Genomic DNA, 23,994 nt, shown 5'->3' with positions numbered 1-23,994 from the left:
GCTATTACTCCAGAGTCCAGATCCACCGTTCAAGGTCAGTGAAATATTTCAGCTAGCCGACTTGTAAGAGCCGGTCCATTTGCTTTGATGCTCTTTCCATATACAATGGATTGGTTCTGAGGATTGATACTATATATAAGTTTGTTTTATTTCCATTTTTACTATTGTCATTATGCTTAAATGCATTCAGTTCTAATTTAATTTTTGTGTGGTTGTATCAGGATTTGCTACAGAAGCCCAGATGTCAGCTGTTCCATGGAGGGAGGGAGGAATTACTACTACACTCACCTGCAGGGGTACGAGACCCTCACCAGTGAAATCACGCAGCAGGAGCATCATCAAACTGACGTTATTGACTCTACCACAACATCAAGGAGTCTTGAACTGCCTGATATTCTCACCAGTCTGCGGCTTTCGGCTGACAACAAAGAAGAGAGCAAATGTGAAGATGATGTAGATGTCGTTGGATTACTCTAGGAAACGTTCAGCGCACACACAAGGCAACACTGGCGACAAATTCAGCAGGATCTACATTAGATTCTATGGTCAAATAAATAATCTGTTCTGTGACAGATCAAGAAACATTTCATTATAGCCTACAGTGGCAGCCTTTATCCATGTAAGGGTCTGTGAAGAAACGCATTTGAACAAGATTCACCTTCAAAAAGAGATGGAAGTAATGAAGTGTCCGGATTTAGTCTACCTGCAGCAGAAGTTGGGCAGTGACTCTGTCTTGACTTCAGTGGGGTGTTTACCCGTCACACTGTGGAGCCAGAACAGAGAAGAGCCTTAGTCTGAGATGTACATTTTTAGCTAAATGGTGCTTTTGCATTAAGCTTTAATGTTGTATTCTTGACAGTTGAAAAAAGTATCTTCACACAGAAAAAGAGCTAGAAAGTGAACCAAGTCTTAACTTTTTTTTTTTAATTGGTAGATGAACTTATTCAATGTCATTTTAAGACTTTTTAAGGATCTATTGCTTATAAAAACGTGGTGGTGATTAGAGTCCAACTTGTCAACAGCACCCTGCACACTGACTGAACAAAGAAATCACAAGAAAACGGGACTCAGTCGGACCAATGAATGATTGGTCTAACGGTCAAACCTCTGTAAGAACATCCTCATCCAATCAGAGCTAGGGCTGCGATATGATTGACGTCAACGTTCAGCCAATGTGCAATGCTGAGAACATTTAGGGGCGTTTCCAGGAAGCGAATTGTTACATTTTCCTGTAATGGCGGACCAGGCGGAGAGCGAGGCTATCGGGTTCAGCGACAACAGGTCAGATAACAGCAAATAAGGCTTTACAATGAATAGCGAAAGAGTGCACTGTAATACACGAGCCGAGATTTTTCACGGAGTTGGTCAGCGATGTGTTTGGGCAAGGGGCCGCGCCGGTAAACAGTCGTTTTACTTGAGGATGTAGCCAAGCCAGCTAACTAGCTTGTGGCTAACTAGCCAGTGTCGCCGAGCGTCTCGTCCCTGCCCTCCGCGCGTGGCACGCGGTAAACACAGACAGATGTTTTCCTCTTTCACCGGGACGCACGCATCATCAGGCCCCGAGTGTGTGTGTCCAGACACAACTCATACCTTCACCATACTGTCTGTGTACTAATGTTGATGTTGGATACCCGGACAGTTTAGCTATGCTACACCCACAGCGTTCCTGCAGAGCCTGATTATGGCAATGATTTCATTCATCTATAAATAAATCCTTTATTGATATAAAAAATTCTTAAATCTATATTTCAGAGACTTGAAAATGCTGTGACAGGGGATTTAGGATTGTATCAATCTTTTTTTCCGCGTTGCAAATTAAAAACTCAAAATAGATGGTAGCATCTATTTTTTAGATAGCTAACATTACACAGATCAGCAGCATGATTTGATTCCCGTCTGTACCATAGAAGTAATGCTTTTATTTGTTACTAACCCAAAGTAATTGATGAAGTTTTTCTCTACAGTTTTGGTTAATGCAAAATTGTCCTTATAATGTTATTCCCAGTTGCATTCAAATAGTCTTAAAAAGTCTTAAATCTAACTTTCCTTAAGCTGTAGGAACCCTGACCCTACTGGTTTTATGTAAGCCTTGATAGTTATATAGATTCTTACCTGACGAATGCAACATTTAAACATGTGGAATAACGAAGACCTCAGAGCTACATAATGCACTGCACCGAAAGGCACTCAGTGGAAACGTCTCACCCATTTCTAAATTGAGTCGAAAGAGACGCCTCCAGTGTAGCCTCATATTACAATGAACTCTGATTTTATGACTAACCACTTTTTTTCTTTTTATAACTACTTAGTGATCTGCCATCAGACACTGATTGTAACTTGATATTATTTTGCTGTGCTAGAATGGCGCAGCAGGCAGTGCGGTTTCGCGGTCCTGTACCTGCCACTGCCCAGACACCAGTGTTAAGAGGTCCTCCACCACTCCTACGCCCACCGCCACCTCCCTTTGCCATGATGAGGGGACCCCCGCCGCGACCACCATTTGCACGGCCGCCCTTTGACCCCAACATGCCTCCAATCCCACCAGGAGGCATGCCACCACCCATTGGACCCCCCCATATGCAGGTGACTGTTCATTATTATTACATGGAAATATCTTAGCTCTGCCTGCAGGGATGTTCTACACTGAATGTTTTTGAACATATTGGCTTTCCTACTGGCTGTCTTTTATAAAGAGGTCAAATGTGGGTCCGACACACATTGAGTATACCAGCGTAGTACGAGCGAGAAGTGTGACAAAATGGTTTGTGCCTTCTAGCAAGACATGATTGTTAATGCACAAGTTGTAGTACTGCTTATGTGCCAGCAAATAGGTGACAACAACGATGGTATGAAAACATTGGTATGGAGCAGATGTACGCAAATGCCACATGACAACTACGGTGGCCGTTCATAAGTTATTCGGCAACTTACGTTTCCAGGAGCGTTTATCGTATTAACATTTTACCCATTAACAGAAAATGCAATCATACGAACATACACACTTTGATACGGTTTACATGAGAAAAAATCTAATGTTACTTCCATCTCTCTGTGTGTGTGTGTGTGTGTGTGTGTGTGTGTGTGTGTGTGTGTGTGTGTGTGTGTGTGTGTGTGTGTGTGTGTGTGTGTGTGTGTGTGTGTGTGTGTGTGTGTGTGTGTGTGTGTGTGTGTGTGTGTGTGTGTGTGTGTGTGTGTGTGTGTGTGTGTGTGTGTGTGTGTGTGTGAGAGAGAGAGAGAGAGGTGTTTATAAGGGGTAAAACCTTCAGCAGAGATATGACCCACAGTTTGTGTTTGAATTCATGTAGATCAGTGCTTCTGCCCTCTTGCAGGCAGAGTCTGCAAAGAAATTGACCACAGAGAAAGCTGTAGTCATTTCCGGCATGAATGATAGCAGTGTTGTCTCTCAGCACAAGACGTAAAACAGAATCAAGGAAGACTATGGTGAACACTGCTTTATAATATCTCTGGCTACCACTTTCTTCTTAACTGATTATAGGATGCAGTGTGATGCTCTCTTGAATAAAACAATATTGACGCATAGACCTCCTAATTGGAATTCAGAGGCTTGAGGGGGCACTGGCTGCTGACTAAATAGTCGATTGCTTATCTGACTGGCCACTTTTTCTGTGCCCAATGAAATCACATTTATTTGGAGGATGGGTAATTTATATTCCTAGCCCTACTCCTTACAGTCTGAAAATTGAATGCTGGGTCTTTATCTTTTGCTGCAGAGACCTCCTTTCCTCCCCCCTCCCATGGGGAATCTGCCGCCTCCTCCGGGGATGCTGTTTCCTCCTGGGATGCCCCCCATTCCTGCATCTGGAACCCCTGCACTCAACCCTACAGAGGAGATCTGGGTAGAGAACAAAACGCCAGAGGGAAAGGTAAGCTAGATATGATATGAAAGCACACAACAGGGTCCCTATACTTAGTATATTTAAAAATAGGAAAATGTAGCCCTTAAAACAGCCTTGTAGGATGAAGTCTTTCCAATTATCCCTGTTCCCAGGCATATTACTACAACGCCAGAACCAGAGAGTCATCGTGGAGCAAGCCGGATGGTGTGAAGATCATCCAGCAGTCTGAACTCAACCCTCTACTTGTAGCAGGGGCCGGGGCTGGGGGGACGAATGTGAATATTGGAGTGACTTCATCTGCCAGCTCAAGTAGTGTCAACACTACAGCCAGCACGGCCCCATCAGCCTCCCCTAGTCAGGCCCTCTCCACAACCCAGTCCCACACACTCACCTCAAGTCCGGACTCCACCCTCTCCCCCCCTGTTTCCATTGCAGGTAAGTACACACTCTTAAATCAAGCATACACACTGTATGTAAACGCACACCGAACTAAAAATACTCTTATCTCTGTCTCCCCTTCCAAAAGCAACAGTTGTAGCCGACCTAAACCCTGTATCCACGGTGACCACAACTGTTGGTCTGTCTCCAGTCACTGTAGTAACTGTATCCACGATGCCATCACCTGTAACGACGATGCAGACCATGCCTCTGCTGCCTGCAGCGCTGTCTCACAGTGTGGCACAGTCCACCGCAACCATGTCTGCCTTCCCCCCTGTCATGGTGCCGCCTTTCAGGGTGCCTTTGCCAGGCATGCACATCCCTCTACCAGGTAAGCACTTCAAACCAAATCAAGAACATAACAAGCCACAATATCCAGCTGCTATCACTATGTTACAAACCCTTGTGTGTGTCTATATAGCACAAGAGAGCAGTGCTGTATGATGGTGGATTTGCTGCCCATGTTGCTGGTTGAGTTGACAAACCTTTAAGCCCAGTTTTTTAGTTGCTATTATGGGTTTTCCACTGGACAGAAAAGATTCAAGAGATGTAATTGTCATATGCACAACAATAACAGAAGAAGTCAATGGCAAGGCAGTTCTTAAAGGAATAGTTCAACATTTTTCATTTTTAGCTTTTAGCCTCACTCTCCGGCCCAAGAAAATCCAGCAGAAGCTGCAGGTTAACCAGTTTTAAGGATGGCTGTGTAGATTTTTTGCTAGTTAGGTTTACAGTGTCTGTGGAAACTATGCATTGTGGGTGCAAATTTTAGACGGGATGGATTATTTTGTGGCAAAGGGACACTCACTCCTAGGTAATACATATACAAGTGTCTCGACCAGACTTCCTACTAGACATATCCTGGTCCGAGATAATTTCACAGATCTGTCAGGCAACTTTATGTTTAAAGAGGACCTATGATGCTTTTTCAACTTTTATGACCTATAATGTTGTTATAATGATTTATAGTCATGTTTAACCATACTAAAGTGTCAAGTAATGACTTGCATGCATTCAGACGTATTCCCTGCTGACCGTCTGGGGTGGCTGTGCAGAGCGCTAAACACTAGGACAGCCGGTCGCGATTCACTTGTTCAAATTTCCGGGATTCGTTACGTAGAGAATCCGGAGTTTTCCATGTATGGTAATGCTGCAACGTGCTCAGGCACGCTCTGGCCATGCCCCCACCTGCCTAAAGTGTTCTGGAGGTAACCAATCACAACGGAGTGGGGTTTGCAGGAGGGGGGCGGAGAAGGACGAAGCCTAGTGTTGACAGGGAATGCTGAATGCACCCAGATGAGAGGAAGAGCTTCCCGAAAATCTACATGGTTTTTTGTGCTGTGATTCGTGTCAGGTTGCTCTATAGGAGTCATTAATGAGAAATTAAGACCAGAAAAGTAGTATAATAGGAGATCTTTAAGGATCGCACAAGAACAAGTCTTGAGTAGCTTGAATTTCAATGTAGCCTGATGCAAATGCTCCTGTTGGTTCTCTTCAAAGTCTTTTCTGTTTTCTTCTGTTATTTGTCTTCTTTGATTCCTTCTTCCCTCTGTCCTTCAGTTTGACATCATTTGATTGAGGTAGTGTAGTTCATTTTCTCAGTTTCTTCCTTTCTTTGTGGACAAAGTGTTAGACGGGGCTCAGGATTAGATTAGGGATGATGGTTATTCAATCGATAAATATCAGAGTGAGAGCTTCCTGACTGACCTTGAGATTTGTGGTGTTCCAACATTATGCATTCACTCTTTCAGATGTGCCCTTTTCTTTCTTTTTAAATTGATCATTTAGTAATGATCTCCATATAAATGTACACTTTGCTCATTCTTAACATCTATAAATTCATTAAAGGTATAAAAATGTCAGCATAAAAGAGATGCACAATCCAAATGTGGGTGTGTTTTTCCGAGTGGGGCCACACACACAAGCACACACAAAAGCGTTTACACACTGTAGTAGTTGTCTAGTGTCCTGCTGTGTTCAACCAGATGCATGCTTGTCTGTTGTTCTTGCAGGTGTAGCAATGATGCAGATAGTAGGTGCACCATGTGTAAAGGCAGGCCACAGCGCCAACGGTAAACACCCACCCGCCCTTCTGCCTTTCAGATCCACAGTTGATGGCATGCTAGTGAATGATGGTTTACATTAGTCACATGAAATGTATGGAAACCTCAAACATGGTGCTGAATGCTGTGATCCATCACGTGTACAGGAGTGAAATACGTTCATACATTTTCGATTGCTATTCACCCTACGTTATTCTTAACAGTTTACAATTTAGTTCCGTCGCTTCCAGTTAATTTTTACTGTACTTAGTCAACAAGATATACAACATTTTATCAGCAGCATATAGCTACTTCATAGTCAAGTTTACAATAGTTTAAAATAGATAGGAAACAAATATATTCTCTGGGGGAAAAGTTTTTAGTTTTCACTAAGGCTTTTGTTTGCGTTTTGTCCTCATGAACTTGTTCATTGTAAGACTTAATCGTTTAGCTTTGGTAAAGTTGACACTCGATAGTCTGTTTTTTTAAGTCGTTGATTGTTAGGTTTAGACATTTTTGAGGAGTGCGTATACAGTTCCCATAATGACTGGTAGGAATTCAGTAGTATACCAGTCAGGGCTATATGTTGTTGTCATGTCGTTGTATTTTTTGTGGCATGTGTATATGTGTGCTTTGGTTTTTCTTTGTGTTCTGTTAGTCATGTTTCTTGAAAGTACCTTTTAAGACTTGAGCAGCTTCTTCCACAAAATTGCAATATTCTTTTTTTAATCCACTCATCCAATTAATAATCTGCTCCTCTAAATGACCAGGCAAATGCATACTGCCCTTTTTAAGTTCTTCTTATGAAGTTCTCTTTCTCATTTTGGTTTTGCTAATACATGTTTTTGATCACAAGTGGGCAACCTGGGAAATTGATGTATTAACTAATGCATAGTTCACTGCAACGACTAAGTGGCTCAAATGAAAAAAGAGGACTCTGGGCTAATCGCGGTTTGTCTCTTTCCTCTCTAAATCTTGACAGGCATGCTTCCTGGCATGGGCCCGCCTTTAGTTTCCATGATGCACCCCCAGCTGGCTCTCTCAGCTCCTGCCTCCATGGTCGGCTCATTGCACCTCCCCGAGTGGTCAGAGTACAAAACAGCTGATGGGAAAACATACTACTACAACAACCGAACACTGGAGTCCACCTGGGAGAAACCCCTGGCTGTGTTGGAGAAAGGTGGGCAAACACTCTTTATCAGGTCCGCCACGGGGAGATGATCCTCCTCTAGACTTAAGCACCAGTCTCAAAAACTTTGAGACTCACATTTTCCATTGCGAACAACACTGTGGTTTGTCTGACAAGATGTGAAAACAAACACACAAGGATCCCACATTAGGTGTCCTGAAATAAATCTGTCTCACTCTGCAGGTCTGACTGATAATTAGCAGATTGAAGCCCAACCTTTTTATAGAAGGGCTATATCAAAGCCTGGCAGAATTAATGACAAACTGCTGCATTTGTTGAACTTCAACTCCTTTAGTAACCTCCCAGTCTGTGTGTATGTGTGACCTTTTCTCCTCCCTGTCTTCAGAAAAAGAAGCGGAAAAAGTAAAGGAGCGTCTGGCCCAGGAGGAAGCTGAGGCGATGGAGATGGAGGATGAGGAGAACAAAATGGAAAACACTAATAATGAGAAGGAGGTACGAGAAGAATAAATGTGTCTATATGACCATCAAGTACAGTATTGTACAAGCATTTTTTGTAATAGATTTTACATTATTTTAATATGATTTAAATATCAGAATGCATGAAATACTACTACTACCCTGCAGAATATATATTATACTTACTATGTCGTTTATAGATATGTAATGCAAGACAAATATTTGCAAATCACAAAACAAATAGACCATTTAACAGTGTGAATTTCATTGTAATTGAAATTTTCTATTATCTATTTCTTTACAAAGGAGCCCAAAGAAGAAGAGATGACGGAGGAGGAAAAAGCAGCTCAGAAAGCCAGGCCTGTATCCACCAACCCTATCCCTGGCACGCCATGGTAAACACACAAACACCACATCATAGCTCTCATAGCCACATCATAGCTCTCCACTCAATACGCAATAAACCGAGTGCATTTCTGTTTTTCCCTTTTAATATGTGCGTGTCTTATCAATTTCTATCAGGTGTGTGGTATGGACAGGTGATGAACGTGTCTTCTTCTACAACCCGACGACACGGCTCTCCATGTGGGACCGGCCCGAGGAGCTGGTCGGTCGGTCTGATGTTGACAAACACATCCAGGAGCCGCCACACAAGAGAGGCCTGGAGGACAGCAAGAAGACAGGTGTGGACCAACGCTTGTTCACGTGCATCCAGTCATTATGTCATTGAAAACATAATTGTGAATTGAGCTAATTTCTTGTTAAGTAGTATTGATAGCTTTTTCAAACAACTTCATGTTCGAATGGTCACAACGTGTAGCCAGAGAAATGCAGCTGCTCGAGTGCTGCTGCCACTCATAGACACTGTGAAACTCCAGTGTATGTTGTCTTTATGTTGTCTCCGTGTGTTCACACACAGGTGTCAATAAGGAGGAGCCAGAATTGGCGATAGCTACTGAAGAGAATCAGGATGAGGAGCCAACCAAGGCCAAGAAGAGGAAGTGAGTAAAACATGTCTCCTGTCTTTATTTCAGTGCTGCAGTGTTTTAAGGTGTCAATCTTCCTTAACTCGGCTTGTGCCTTTCTCTCTCTCGTGACCTTTGTGGCTTCCCCTCACAGGAAGGAGGATGTGAAGGAGGCAGACACAGAGAAGGAAGCAGCGATGGAGGCCGAGCTGAGAGCTGCCAGAGAACGAGCTGTAGTGCCCCTAGACGCCCGCATGACACAGTTCAGGGAGATGCTGCTGGAGAGAGGGGTAACACATATTTACATGCTCAAGTTAGAACACATTTTGAACAGATAATCATAATAATGTGCGTTTTGTGTAAAGTTAAATGTAGCTGTCTGTCTAATGCCAGTGTTGCTTGTCTTGTATGTAGGTGTCTGCATTCTCAACCTGGGACAAAGAACTTCATAAGATTGTGTTCGACCCCCGTTACCTTCTGCTCAACCCAAAAGAGAGGAAACAGGTTCGGTGTCTCTCTCTTTTCCCTCACTGCCTCTAATTCTTCGCAGTATTGGGCAACATTCTGGCCATTTCTTAAAAACCTTCAGTTACAGTTCTGGGATTGTGTCCACTTTAGGTGTTCGATCAGTATGTGAAGACTCGAGCAGAGGAGGAGAGGAAGGAGAAGAAGGGCAAGCTGATGCAGGCCAAAGACGAGTTCAAGAGGATGATGGAGGACGCAAAGCTTTCACCAAGGTAAACGTTCAGGGATGGTTTGAGTGTTAAAGACAGACTGATGGGAATAAATAGCCAGCCTACAAAAAAACTATAGTTTCTGAAATGTATCGGTTATTTTTTCTATTCTCTCAAAATTATTATCTCACCAGTAGTCATTTTACTTTGTTTACAATTATGATATATATTATTAGTATTCAACATAAGATTGTGTTCATTCTTGTTGTGGTGAAGAGATAATTTCACAAGTTTTTTGTAACTGTCCACTTTTCTTTGTAAAAAAAAAAAACTGAAATGGCAGTGTTGTCTTTTCGTTCTTTTTAACAGAACAACGTTTAGCGAATTTGCTGTAAAGAACGGCCGAGACCCGCGATTCAAGACAATAGAGAAGATGAAGGACAGGGAGGCAATCTTCATGGAATTCATTGTCGCTATGAGAAAGAGAGAGAAAGAGGATTCCAAGTCCAGAGGAGAGAAGGTATCACTCACAATTTATTCCATCTTTGTCTCTCTTTTGAGGTTAAAGAGGTCGATTGACCATTAACCGAGGCCTCTGCAGAAGTGAGGTCCCACCATCTGCACGGTCCTGCTCCCCTGCTCAACATGTTTTTCTGGTGTCCATGTGTTTTGCTTTCAGGTGAAGACAGATTTCTTTGATCTCCTGACTGAGCAGCACCTAGAGGGAAGCCAGCGGTGGAGCAAATTGAAAGAGAGGCTAGAAACTGACCCACGATACAAAGCTGTGGATAGCTCCGCACTCAGGGAAGAGCTTTTCAAACACTACATGGAAAAACAATCTAAGGTAGGAGATGTCTGTATGGAAGATGATGACTGCAGTATGGGCTAGTGATATCAGATGTGGACAGATATTGTACAGATGAAGTGAACTTTGCTTTTTACTTACTGTACCTGTAGGTATGAATTGTGGACAGAACACAACGCGTAATAGATAGGTTGCATAGATAATTGGACACGCACGTAATTTATATTTTTTTACCCCTTATATTTACTTTTTAAGTATCTCTGAAATGTAAGCAGACAAATAAGCTGCACTTTATTATATTTAAGGACTAGATAACATATTGTTTATTTTTACAGTAGTTTCAACTGCAAATGTATATGTTTTCTGTTTCTCGCCATTTTTGCACCCTAGTTTCATAACAAGCCTTGATTCATGTCTCAAACTATGTTGGTTGGTCCCTTAAATTTGATATTAAAAACAATGTGGGAAGCCTGATATTACATGACTACACATTACAAATCCACATCCCCAGTATACATAAACCAAGAGTGTGTGATGTGTGTGTTAATGTGTTTGGTTCTTTAGATTGATTCATTTACACTGGATAAGGCATTATAGATTCATTCCAGGCCAGTTGTTGCTAACACTGATTTACAGCCCTTGCTAGGCAGCAAAGCAAAGTCGGCATCGTCGCTGTGTGAAACCGAAAGTGACCATTTGTGTCATCTTCCATAGAGTGTGGACATCGATAAGGAGCGAGAGCTGGAGCGGCAGGCTCGCATCGATGCCAGTCTCCGAGAGAGGGAGCGGGAGGTGCAGAAGGCCCGATCAGAACAGACCAAAGAGATCGACAGAGAGAGGGAGCAGCACAAAAGGGAGGAGGCCATCCAGCATTTCAAAGCCCTCATGTCTGACATGGTGAGAGGCTCTGCAGCTTTCCTATTTCCTCAGGAACTTTGCAGTACTGTGATCAAACTAACAGGTCATATTATCGTCTGTCACTTTTTCACAACATCTAATCAGAAAAAATGGGAAAGTAACATCTTAATTTAGCCATAGTTTTATCTCCATTCTGAGCTTCTACAGAAACTTTAAAAGCCACTACATGAGATAAGCATTCAGTGAACACACATGGATTGTATACCTTCTGCTGTACGTCCAGGTTTTAGCTTAGCAGTAGAATCAACAACTGAAACATTTCTTGGGCGCTTCTTGGGATTTTTGTGGAGCTGATAGCTTAATCAACTTTGTGTCAACTTGTTTGGCAATGGCTTGAATCGAACTGACATTCATTCGTATTCAAAAGTTACACACTATAGCTTTAAATCACATTTACATTTCCTCTGCATTTCATTTTTTTCTAATATCTTTTTTTGATTCATTCATTCCTCAGGTACGGTCTTCAGATGCAGCTTGGTCAGACACACGCCGTAACCTGCGGAAGGACCATCGCTGGGAGTCGGCGTCACTGCTGGAGAGAGAGGAGAAGGAGAAGCTGTTCAATGACCACGTCGAAGCCCTCGCCAAGAAGAAGAAAGAACATTTCAGGCAGCTACTGGATGAGACCAGCATGGTGAGAAGTGAAAAAAGGCATCTGTAATAAAGTAAATATTTGGTCTTTATTTCCTTTTTTATTATTTGTAATAACCAGCGTGGCTAGAAGGAAAAATAAAACCAGAAATAATACATTTTAATGTGTTTTTTTATTAATTATTCTGATCGACCTGCATCAACTTGGTCCCTGATTGCAGATCACTCTTACGACTACATGGAAGGAGGTGAAGAAGATTATCAAGGAGGACCCTCGCTGTATCAAGTTCTCCTCCAGTGACAGAGTAAGGCTTGTTGTTGGTTTACTAGCTGCCTATGTCCTTGTGCTTGTATAATATTGAGGCTATAAAAGATTACAGACACTTTCTGACAATAATTTATTTGAGTTTTGTAAATCTAGTTATGTCGTACTGTAGTTTTGTTGCAAGAATCTCAAGCATGATTGATAATAAAAAATTCTGTTAGGTTGAACTTGGCCATGTTATATAACCTTACTGTAATTTAATCAAAGTCCTGCTCAATACAGTCACTCTCCTTTATCAACATCTCATTTGAAGCATAAACGGGTCTGAACCTTAAAACAGCTGCACGTTATTGTGTGGTTGATATTTTTAGCTCTGTCTTAATGGTGTTTATCTCTGTCTTACCGGTGTTATTGTTGAGGGTTGAATTAGGGCGGTAACACTTTGATGTCAAATGCATGTCCCTCTTCCCTGATTTGCTGTGTCTGATGTGTTTGTAGAAAAGACAGCGGGAGTTCGAAGACTACATCAAAGACAAGTACATCACAGCCAAAGCTGACTTCAGAACCCTGCTAAAGGAGACAAAGTTCATCACATACAGGTCTGAACACTCAATCTTACATACTAGAGAAGCATATTTTTTAAAAAAAGCTAATAGCAATTAAAAACACCACATATATGTTTTTATCCGGCAACCTGATACAATCGCAGCCCAGAAATATTACAGATTATTCTCCTATGATGTCATAAGGGGGAAGAAATCTGACTGGGGCTTTTAAATACAGGTTCTCAGAAAGCTGGATGTGGAGAAAAAGAGAGGGTTGTTTTTTTCCCTCATACTTTGGGATTCTCTGGTCACACCTGGCCTGGGGGACCCATATTAATTTTGGAAAACCATGTAAAAGTGCATTTTTCACAATAAGTGCACCTTTCTCTAAACAGTCAAAATATATGAAATGTCTCAAAGGATTCACACTGCTACCATCCTGCGTCTGAGTGCCTATTCACATCATCCCTTCCCCCAGGTCAAGAAAGTTGATCCAGGAGTCAGAGCAGCATCTGAAGGATGTGGAGAAGATACTGCAGAATGACAAGCGGTACCTGGTTCTGGAGTGTGTCCCTGAGGAGCGCAGGAAGCTCATTATGTTCTACATAGAAGACCTAGACCGCCGTGGCCCCCCGCCTCCCCCCACCGCCTCAGAGCCCACCAGACGCTCTACCAAGTGACCAATCTCATCATCATCCTAGCCCTCCCTCTGGCCAGAGCATGACCTCCCAACCCAACAAAAACCCTGATCCCCGCCCTCCAGGCCCAATGCACGCCTCACAGTGTTATGACTGGGCAGTCCTGTTGCTTAGAGATATACCATAGAGACGAACGGTTAAAGTCTCTGTGTTATGTCGCCTCTTAGCCCTGAAACATCCCTGTGTTCAAGGCAACAGCAGGGAACAGAGTTTACCCCATCTCAAGGTGTCCCTCTGACTGACCACTTAAGAGGGAGAGGGATAGTGATAAGGCTGCTACCAGAGCAGCCACAGAGGTGTAAGATAGCTGATGTAAATGAACTTGAGTGTGTGTGTGTGTGTGTGTGTGTGTGTGTGTGTGTGTGTGTGTGTGTGTGTGTGTGGATGAGTGTGCACTGTGCACGTGTCTGAGGCGTCCTTAAGCCTTACTGCTCCACTGTGCCAGTCATTGTTTCAGCGGCTCAGTGTGAATGTTAGTTTATGCTCAGTGGTTTACTCCAATGTCGCAGCAGTTTCTCTGTTGAAAGAAATAAAAGCAACTTCCATTGTTTTTTAATATGTCGTCCTGTCGATTTTTTCCCCCCTGCCTATATTTTCATATCCTATTCCTTTTATGCTCTTATTTAAATATCAATGGACAGGGTTCCGACAGGGCCTTAAAAGGCATTGAATAAGTTAAACTAAGAATAAGGCCTTAATTGCCATTAAAATGTCTTAAATCACTCTTTCAAACGACATTGTTTTTTCAAGCAAGTTTTCTGAATTTCGATTTAAAAGAAACAAATTAATTGGTAATTTATTCATGTTTTAATATAATTTACAAATATTAAAAAATCAAGCAATTTAGCATGGCATGATCTGATATGGTCACATTGCAACAGTTACTGTGACACTATTGTATTGGGCTTTTTAGTTGTGTATTTTGAATGATCTGAAATAAAATGTACCAAATAAAAAAATATTTTCAACATTTGATGTAGATGTTCTTACATTTTCTCTGGATCAAGAACTTGTGTTTTGTTAAAATTTTCTTTATCTGAAGGTACAATGGTATTTCGCTACAGTTTTGATTATTTTAAATTGGTAATTTAATTTGAGTAGCATTAAAATGTCTAAAATCTAGTTTGCCTTAAGCTGTAGGAACCCTGAGTGGAGAAAGCTCTGATCTATTGGGAAGTTATACAGAGAAAATAAACCCTTACTTTTTTTCCCCATTTGGTTTTGTTGAAACGATACTATTGTGCTGTATCATGTCTTGAATTAGCTCATCTGAAATTTTACGTAAAGTACGTAGAGCCAGTCATGGGCCGCCGAACTGCTAGGCGGCTGTGATTGGTCAAAACGGGCCAGTCTTTGAGACCACGTGATGTTGCCGGACGTAGACCGTTGATTGGTGAATTGATCCGCATCACGATGACCGTTAACGAGCCATCTTTACTGCAGCAGCATCCCAAACCTCTTTGTTAAAACGCCTCAATACTTATCAATTTACAGCGACATAGTTAACCGATATGTAAACCGCCTCGTCACGTACAACCAGTCCGTGTTAATGAGAGAGAAAGCGGGAAGGTAACGTGGACCTGATGTGTTAACTGTCGCCTCCTCCCCTACCGGTGGCCTCTGCTCTGTTGCCGCCATGGGTGCCTCTCTTCTCCCGCTGCTCGCCGTCCTGCTGTCAGCCTGGTCGGCTTTAGGAGACCCAGCATCCCCTCATGTCGACGGAGCCCCGCCTGCTAAAATAGGCAAGGGAAGCGTTTAAAAGTCGCTGAATTAAGCCAATTTTTTACCGGGTTCGGAGGGATAGAAGCTAGTAGTCTGTGTGTTAATTTGCTAAATCCTGGATATTGTGCCTCAATGAGCTGACATTTAACCCTTTCATGCACAGTGGGGCAAATTGCTATTTGTGATATGGGGCTGATTAAAAGCGTCTTACTTGTATATGCATAGGTTTTGATTTGCACATCAGCCAACACGGTGAATTTTATATTATTATTATCAAAATTACTCTATTTAAAATGTGTGATTTCATGGTACAAAGTGTTTTGTAATTCATGCATGAAGGAGTCAATTAAATATAAGACTATGCATTTATTCGTGTTGGTTATTTAGCTGTACCTGCAGGGATCTAATGTTCTGTAAGCTAAGTTGGATGTGGTGTTCTAAATTTAAATTTTTTTGTTGACTTGACAAGGTTTAACAGTGTTTCCTCATTTATCCATTGATAGTATTCAGTATTTGCTTGAAAGAGGAGACTTAATATTATTCGGTATTGGCCGATACTGTCTGATATCATAATTATTATATCATGTAACTGTTAAGTTGTAATCATAGATAGTAAATAATAGGGGTTGTAATCAGTGTATTTCTTTTTCGTTTTAAGACACACACATGTTACGATTTGTATTGAGACCTTGTCTATGAAAACCCAGATCTCATACAATAATATTAATAATATGATTTGTGGTTATTAGTTGTATAACACATTTAACTCAATCTGATTTTACACTTTGTGTCGTGTATGTGCTCCGGGCTGTAGCTGTGGTCGGGGCAGGGATAGGAGGCAGTGCTACGGCTCATTTCCTGCGGCAGCACTTTGGCCCTGAGGTCCAGGTGGACGTGTTTGAGAAAGGGGAGGTCGGGGGTCGCCTTGCCACCGTTACCGTCAATCACCATGACTACGAGTCTGGAGGCTCCATCATTCACTCCCTCAACCTCCACATGCAGGAGTTTGTCAAACAGCTCGGTTAGTCCTGTCCTAGTTATTCTTAACAGAACATTTTGTATGGATGCATATTAGGTAGTCAAAATATTAAAGAAAGGTTCTCAGTAAAGGAACCTGCAAACATCTTTCCAGAATCACAAGCTAAGATAACTGGTTTTAGACCGGAGAGGATATAAAAAATAAGCATGAAGCTTCAGCTTGAGTAGAATAATGTTTTGCCTTCAGAAGAAGTAAGCTGAGAAGGACCAGCGGTCATCAGTCAAGAAATTACGATAGTTTGAGTTAAGACCACATGACTGTTTCCATTTCGTGATGGTGTATTTTTAGTACAAATGTTTTCTATTTTTTCTTGAAAGGGATCTCTTCATTGTTACTTTGATTCCTACCGTAAAAATTGACAGGTGACCACTGTTAGAGACAAATTCATTTAACATCCTTAATACTAAATTTGTTTCTGTGTGTTTTTTGTCCTTTGTTTTGGCCTGTTTCCTCCCCTCAAGGTTTAAAGTATCGTCGCAGCATGGCGGGTAAAATGGCGGTATTTAACGGAGAGGACGTGATTCTGGAGGAGACGGACTGGTACCTTCTGGACCTGTTCCGGCTGTGGTGGCGTTACGGCATAAGCTTCATACGCCTGCAGATGTGGGTGGAGGAAATTATGGAGAAATTCATGAGGTAAGCCAGAAAAATAGAATGCCGTCCCTGTTTGCTGTTTAGTGTCACGGCAGATGCTTGGCATGCTGGGTACTCGACAGGGTGTAGCTGTAGTTCAGCTGACTTTATGCCCCTGTGTCAAAGACTTTCCAAGCATGAGATCTGTTTAAACCACCTGACAACCATCTGCCTGAACATTAAACTGTCTCTTTATCCTCCAATAGTAAAAGAATAAAACAGCATAAAACAACAGAACTAACGTCTTCAATCCACCAGTCCTGTTTCAGATACCACGTGGTGCACGACCACACATGTGGCTGTTACACACCACAAAACACATCAAATCTTTTGCAGCCGTTCGGTCTCAGATTTGCATTTTACCCCTCCACTGTCACCGTTCACTGACCTTGCTTTGTCTTTGTTGCCTTCTCTCTAACAATGACGCATCCGTTTGTCCGTCTGTCTTTTCTGTTATGCATTGATAATCATGAATGTCTATGTGTGTTATAAATTTGTGAAATGATTTAGTTTTTGATTCTATAATTAATTATGACCAATTTGTGTGTGTGTGTGTGTGTGTGTGTCTGTGTTTTCGTGTGTGCGTGCGTGTGCACATGTTTAATATAGGATCTACAAGTACCAGGCGCATGGCTACGCCTTCAGCTCGGTGGAGGAACTGCTGGACTCTCTTGGGGGGAGTGGCTTCATCAACATGACCCGGAGGCCGCTCTCTGATTCGCTGCTGGAGCTGGGTGTGTCGCAGCGCTTTATTGACGAGGTCATCGCGCCCGTCATGAGGGTCAACTATGGACAGAACGTCAGCATACCTGCCTTTGTAGGTCAGATGAGTGTGAAGGAATGAGACGTAGAGGAAGAGGGAGCGCGGGGGCCAAGAGTAGGGAGGAGAGAGGGAAGAGGGAGGCTGTGACCTTGAATTTAGGGCTGTTTATGAGCCGAACATCTACGTTTCTGCTGATGAAAGTTGGGAGAGAGGAAAGGAGAAGAAATGAGAACCAGGAGAGGATGAAGGGGGGAGTGGGGAGTGGGGAGTCGAGAGGAGAAGAGAAGAAAGCAAGGTGAGAGGAGGGGGTGGCCTGCGGGAGCGAGGGAATAGAAAAGTGTGTGGGTAGCTGATAATTGGTTTATAGCACTTGGCACTGTCTGTTGTGATTAAGTGTGTGTGTGTGTGTGTGTGTGTGTGTGTGTGTGTGTGTGTGTGTGTGTGTGTGTGTGTGTGTGTGTGTGTGTGTGTGTGTGTGTGTGTGTGTGTGTGTGTGTGTGTGTGTGTGTGTGTGTGTGTGTGTGTGTGTGTGTGTGTGTGTGTGTGTGTGTGTGTGTGTGTGTGTGTGTGTGTGTGTGTGTGTGTGTGTGTGTGTGTGTGTGTGTGTGTGTGTGTGTGTGTGTGTGTGTGTGCGTGTGCGCGCGTGTGTGTCAAAGGCGCTGTGTCTCTAGCTGGTGCCCAAAACAACCTGTGGGCGGTGGAAGGAGGCAACAAGCTTGTGTGTTCTGGCCTGCTGAAGATGGCCAACGCTAACCTGCTGCAAGCACAAGTCAACTCCATCTCCCCGGTCTACTCAGGTACGTTAACCCTGATGTTAGCTTAATTGCAACATGAACCGCTAACAATGAATTTCAATAAGGATTTTTTAAGTTGTGTACCTCATGAACTGTTAACAATAATACACTCTACTCTGATTGGCCCTGAATCTTACTCCCTGTTTGAATCTAACTGACAGGTAGAGTTAGGGGTAACTGGGGTTGTGCCTATCACAGGTGGAGGTAGTGCTAAAAATCAAAAAGCAGCACCACTGAGTTCGGCATAATTAAGCCATAATATTAGACGTTTATAGTACCTGAATACCTGATTGTGACTATTCAACCGTGAGATTGGCAGTCGAATCGGGCTCCTTTGATCAAATAATCTAAAAGTTGACTATTCAGGGTCACCCCTAGTGGATTCTCTCCTTGAATCCAGCATCTGTGTGAGTTACAACAGTCAAATTATGGTTTATGTATGTTAAACCATTATGTTTCAAATTCTTCAATGATTGATATGTATCTTCTTGAAAGAACTTCTAATGCTCACATCATCGTTTACAAACTGTCATGTGTACTTGAGTATGAAACAGATTTTGTCTTTAGCTTTCTGTCCTGTCATATAAATGCATATTTGTCATTCCAGTGTGTCAACACGTACATCTTTGAACATGAGAAATGTGCCGGATGTTTCTGGATTATGTCTGCCAGTAGATGCTAGTGGACTGATGTAGATGGGCTTGTATCTGAATCATGTAGTTGGGTGGTGACATTGATTAAGTGTATTTTCCCCACAGGTGAGGCGCCTCAGTACCATCTGAGCTTCACCTCGGCAGCAGGCACGGCATCAGAGCTGTATGACATTGTAGTGTTGGCCACTCCGCTCCAGGCCAGTGTCATGTCCGGAGTCCAGTTCCAAGGTTTCACCCCTCCTTTTGACCAGCTCCAAGGCAGCTACCACAGCACCGTAGCAACCATTGTTCATGGTTACCTCAACACCTCCTTCTTTGGTTTCCCGGACCCCCGCCTATTCCCCTTCGCCAGCATCTTGACAACGCAGACGCCTGATGTGTTTTTCAACAGTGTGGCCAGCATTTGTCCCGTCAACATCTCCTCGGGCTTCCGGCGTAAGCAGCCACAAGAGGCTGGAGTCTATAAAGTCTTCTCACCACAACCTCTGGACAAGGCTCAGCTCAAAACACTCTTCAGGTCAGCCCCGTCCTTCCTGGAAAAGTAATCATGCTAACTGACTAGGATTTCAACTATCTATTTTTTTTATTAGTGCATCATTTGACTATTATCCTTTCAATTAATAATTTGGTCCAGAAAATTATGAAAAGTGCCCAATCATATTTCCCTAAAAGCTGTTGTTGTTTTGTCTGATGATAACAACTTTCTCCTTTTAATCTTAGGTCGTACTACTCAGTGCAGGTGACCGAGTGGCAGGCCTGCCCTTGTTACGGCAGCAGCCAGGGACTGCCACCTGTGGAGCTCCATCCCAATCTCTACTACCTCAACGGCATCGAGTTGGCCGGCACTGCCATGGAGATGAGCTCAGTGGCGGCCAAGAACATCGCCCTGCTGGCGTACCACCGCTGGAACAATCAGACAGACATGGTGGACCAGAGAGATCTGATGCACAGGATCAAGACTGAGCTATGACCTGCTCAGCTGGAAATCACAACACACTTCGGAGGAAGTTACTCCTAAACGTGTTATGTAGCAAAGTAGAGAACAGCACTCTGGGTAATTGTAACTTTAATTGAATCACAAACCTGATGTGAACACAACACATCCAAAGTCTTATATGCACATTGAATATATCTCATGCTGAATTTGGGGCCAGATATAATAATTTATTGAGGAAACAACATTTTTTACAGTTTTGACTTTTGAGAGTAATATACAGTATTACTGCATACTGCTAATACTCTGAAACAATGATAAATATGTTATAATCTGACTCTATAATCTGATTTATCCTAAATAAACGTAAACATAAGAAAAACAAGTAAGTATCAATGTCAAATCAAGCCTAAACTAATTGTGACTGCACCACTAAAGGCAACCATCCTTATGTCTGTGGTCCTGCGCTTCTTTCAGAAAGCGATTTTTTGAATTTGTTGATTACTTTGCTCTTTGTGCCAGTGACACTGCAGGTATTTGAAACATATTGCAGTATTGTTTGGGGACCGAATGCTTATTCAAATGATTGGTTTCATCCAAATTTCTAGCTGCAGGCGGCGCTTTTCTTAGCCAAGAAATGGGGAAACCAAGCAACCATGAAAAGCACCAGCTAGTATTTGTATCAATAGACTGTTTGGTTGGGCTGCTGGTAGTGTGAATGAAAATCAGTTAATATGAGTACAAGTCTAAGGTTCCCAGTACTGATCTCTCTGTAAAAAAAAAATCTGAATCAGGGTTGAGAGCATGAATGAGACACTTTTAAATGGTCTGCTTTAACAGCTGTGAGATTTGAGAGGGATCAGTGCTGCCACTGATTTCACTTAAACCAGCGCTGTGTCATATGATCAAAATACAACTGCAGTACCGCTGCTTCTGTCTATTAATGTAATGACCATTAGAAAACTTGTTGTTGTGCTGAACTGCATTAAGGAGATCTCATTTGCTAATTATTAAACTCGTAATCAGTGACTCATGTTAGCGTCCACTGGTACCATGCTCTATTGGCCTTTTCATCAGACTGTTGCAGTATCTCCCCTTCCTGCTGCTTTTGTTGCTTAATCCAGCGGAAATAATTTTTTCGGTGAATGGAGCCAACAAGCAAATGAAAGCACAGGACAGATTCATGGAGCTGCTGGTTCTGGTGATGATGAAACACCCACCCACCCTTTTCTCTCAAGCCTTAAAGCCATGTTGAAAGCATGCATTTTTTTAATTAGCACTGTAATCTTTGAAATATAAATATGACTATTTTGAGTTGGACATTCAAATGGCAAGTGCTTAAAACAAAGATTTGTGAGGATATGGATCATTCATTTCTAATTTGTATTCCAATGGACTAATACTCTAATTCAGAAATGTTTTACTTAAGTGTTACCAACTGAAAACATGGTGACTTCAAATGGCTTCAATTGAAGTAATATGTGAATGTGTCATGTGATGAGAAAATAACATCCTTCAATATGATGGAACGCCAAATGGCATCGGAAATGATGTGGTCAAGCTGAAATTAAGGATCTGAACAATCTTTTTTTTTATTATTATTCACGGTTTTCACAAAAAACAAAAATAAGTGTTATGGAAAAAATGTGTGGATTGACAAAGCTGGCAAGGCCCAGTCTCTGCTCTCTCGCACCGTTTGGACTTTTTGTCAGTTGGTTTAAAAGTTAAACATGATGCACGGTGTGAAGTTAAATAAAACTATTAAGTGGACAATGAGTTTGAAGTTTTATGTCAAATTGCTTTTTCCAAGGACAGTTTTAACTGCTATGCCCGCTGATGTGAATAATTAACACAGTGAGTGTTGGATGGAGTAAAGTGTTGAAAGAAATTAGAAGTCGTTTAGCTGAAATCATACAAAACAAAGGGACAGCTTGTATATTTGCAGTGGTGGAAGAAGAACATAGATCCTTTACTGACCTAAAGGTTCTAACACAACATTGTAAAAACAATCCATTACATAAGTAAAAGTTCGTCATTTTATATCCTACTCAAGTAAAATAATCTGCTAAATGTACCGAAAGTATCAAAGTAAAACTTCTCACTCACAGTTAAATGATCCCTGTGACTGATTGTTGGACTTGTCTCAAATCTTCGATAATTTGTTTGGACTTGAAACAGTTAAATAAATGAAACCATCTGAGAGAGTTGAGAGTGAAAATGTAAATTACAAGTCCCAACTGATAACAAGATACTTTTTACGAGAGGTTACAGGACAGGTCAATCATGTTGAGAACCTCTTGGTCAGTCTTCAACATGGGTTGAACTGCTCAAGATCATCACATGTTGTTTTTTTATATAAAATCTTTACCCACCAAAGGATTAACTACAACTGTCAGATGAATGTGGTGGAGCAGATACAATCCCTAAACAATCCATCCAGAGACAAAGTGCTATATGTGCTATAGAGTACTTTTTCAATTGTCCTGAATGTGCTTATTACTTTTACACCAAAGACGATGCTGACGATTAGGCTACATTGAAGCCCATTCAGGAGCTTCAGTTGTTCACTGCTGCTTGTATTAAAGCTGCAGTGTTAATATTTTTGTTAAACTACAGATTCCCAGTGTTCACGATCATTGTTGACCTCGAGAAATAATATTTGAACAAATCGTAACGTAACTTATTAGCTTAAACTTAAAGGGGCATCTCATGGACTTGAGAACTGAGATCAGACATGATAAACAAAATGAAGCAGCTGTTGATGATGAACGATGTGCAGAATTCTGACTGCTCAGAATAAAAAGACTGGACCGTTTCCATGAATCTTTGTAGATTAACTCTGCACAGAGGAAAATGCAGCTGTTGAGAAACTATCTCTGAGCGCAGAACAAAATTGATTTCCCTTGATTTCTTTCTGCTGGTGTTAAGCCATTTGAAGTTCAATTTTATTTTACCGTTTGACTGCCCATGAAGTTCTGTCTGTTCCAATGGATGAGTTAAAAAAAAAATCATGCCAATAAAACTGACAACATACTGTCGCTTTGTCACAAATCATGGAAGATATAACTTGCGCAAATTGCAAGATCCTAAGTCTGCAGCAAAAGTACTTATTTACACACACAAACAATTATTTATTTGTGAGAGAGATATTTCCCTGTCCTCTAGATTACAAACTGTACATTTTGGCATTGTACAGTATTTATTCTGCATTTAGTAGTTTTGTTCACTACAATGGAGTGTAAAATGGGCCCTGTGTCCCCTCCGTCTTGGTCTCCTAGCAGCAACAATCACAATGCTGATGATAGAAAAGGGGGTTAGGGTTAAAAAAACACAGCAAAGAATCCCAAGACTTAGACATGAGTCACTTTAGTGAAACATTCTTCTACTTTCATTTATCTCTCCATTGTATGTAGTTAAGCTATTTCACAGACACCAAGTCTAACTGATGTCAGGCTCATTCAACAAACAGTAAAAACTAGTCTGCCTAGATGGATGGATAAATGGACGATAGACCATCATGGATGAAGGAAGATCCTGCCCCTCATTCTCGGTCAGTGGCAGGACAGAGGTTGTGGGTTATTCTGAAAGGCATCTTGTGATGCAATTTTGTTCACTGGTTCTGCTGTGGCTGTTTGACCTAAAGCAAGGCAGTGTTCAGATCCAGCGCATTTCTCCTGAGTAATAAGAGTAATGAGCATCTCTTTCTTTCCATTTAAGATTTTACTACATTTAGATCTCTATTTTTTCTAGTAATTAATCTATTGTATCGGGTTCATTTCTTTGTGATTGGCCTTTACTTTTAGTTTCACTTTCCAGTGAAAGGGGGGAGGGGGGGGGGGGGGGTGCCTCCCTCGAGAATTTCTATTAATTGGACTATATAGCCTATGCTCTGGGGACTGTTATTATTTCAAGATAGTTTATGGGAATCAGACTCCTAAATGAGGACTGGTCATCTATTTGACCAAAATAATTATGGGTAACCAGGTCTGGGTTATGTTTAGACATTTACTTCAGGTTTAAATTTAATTATGTTTTTGGTTAATTTCAGTGTA

At 41.8% G+C, this 23,994-nt stretch overlaps 2 protein-coding genes across 5 annotated transcripts; both read left to right on the top strand.

The window, feature by feature from the left end:
- Window positions 1–1,215: 1,215 nt before the first annotated feature.
- tcerg1b (transcription elongation regulator 1b (CA150)) lies at window positions 1,216–14,374 on the top strand (the record flags this gene model as incomplete). Of its 4 annotated transcripts, none has more annotated exons than XM_080040464.1 (21): window positions 1,216–1,281; window positions 2,361–2,583; window positions 3,732–3,884; window positions 4,010–4,292; window positions 4,384–4,626; window positions 6,308–6,367; window positions 7,320–7,517; window positions 7,873–7,979; window positions 8,250–8,338; window positions 8,466–8,626; window positions 8,863–8,944; window positions 9,063–9,198; window positions 9,323–9,412; window positions 9,527–9,645; window positions 9,952–10,102; window positions 10,262–10,426; window positions 11,102–11,284; window positions 11,760–11,939; window positions 12,118–12,201; window positions 12,660–12,760; window positions 13,185–14,374. In XM_080040464.1, the coding sequence occupies 21 exons, from the start codon at window positions 1,235–1,237 to the stop codon at window positions 13,384–13,386; spliced, it is 3,057 nt and encodes a 1,018-aa protein (XP_079896590.1). In that variant the 3' UTR covers window positions 13,387–14,374. The 4 variants fall into 4 exon arrangements, 3 of the variants coding, with proteins under 3 accessions (XP_079896590.1, XP_079896588.1, XP_079896589.1); XM_080040462.1 differs by having other exon boundaries at window positions 1,235–1,281; window positions 4,390–4,626; XR_013845183.1 differs by lacking the exon at window positions 13,185–14,374 and having other exon boundaries at window positions 1,235–1,281; window positions 11,760–11,970; window positions 12,660–12,708.
- Window positions 14,375–14,891: 517 nt separating this feature from the next.
- On the top strand, window positions 14,892–21,648 carry pcyox1l (prenylcysteine oxidase 1 like). The gene is made up of 7 exons (XM_080040492.1): window positions 14,892–15,146; window positions 15,941–16,147; window positions 16,627–16,801; window positions 17,408–17,619; window positions 18,218–18,358; window positions 19,114–19,525; window positions 19,729–21,648. Exons 1-7 carry the CDS (start codon window positions 15,041–15,043, stop codon window positions 19,976–19,978), a joined length of 1,503 nt encoding a protein of 500 aa, XP_079896618.1. The 5' UTR covers window positions 14,892–15,040; the 3' UTR covers window positions 19,979–21,648.
- Window positions 21,649–23,994: the final 2,346 nt, after the last annotated feature.

Source organism: Ammodytes marinus (assembly GCF_949987685.1).
Source record: "Ammodytes marinus genome assembly, chromosome: 14".
Classification (NCBI taxonomy): Eukaryota; Metazoa; Chordata; class Actinopteri; order Uranoscopiformes; family Ammodytidae; genus Ammodytes; species Ammodytes marinus.
Note: the sequence above shows the minus strand (reverse complement) of the source record. Positions and strands in the feature narration are given on the sequence as shown.

Coding starts and splice junctions, on each gene's coding strand:
- pcyox1l (XM_080040492.1), top strand. CDS start 15,041: ATGGGTGCCTCTCTTCTCCCGCTGCTCGCCGTCCTGCTGTCAGCCTGG. Junction 16,802..17,407: donor ATTATGGAGAAATTCATGAG/GTAAGCCAGAAA, acceptor TGTTTAATATAG/GATCTACAAGTACCAGGCGC. Junction 17,620..18,217: donor CAGCATACCTGCCTTTGTAG/GTCAGATGAGTG, acceptor TGTGTGTCAAAG/GCGCTGTGTCTCTAGCTGGT.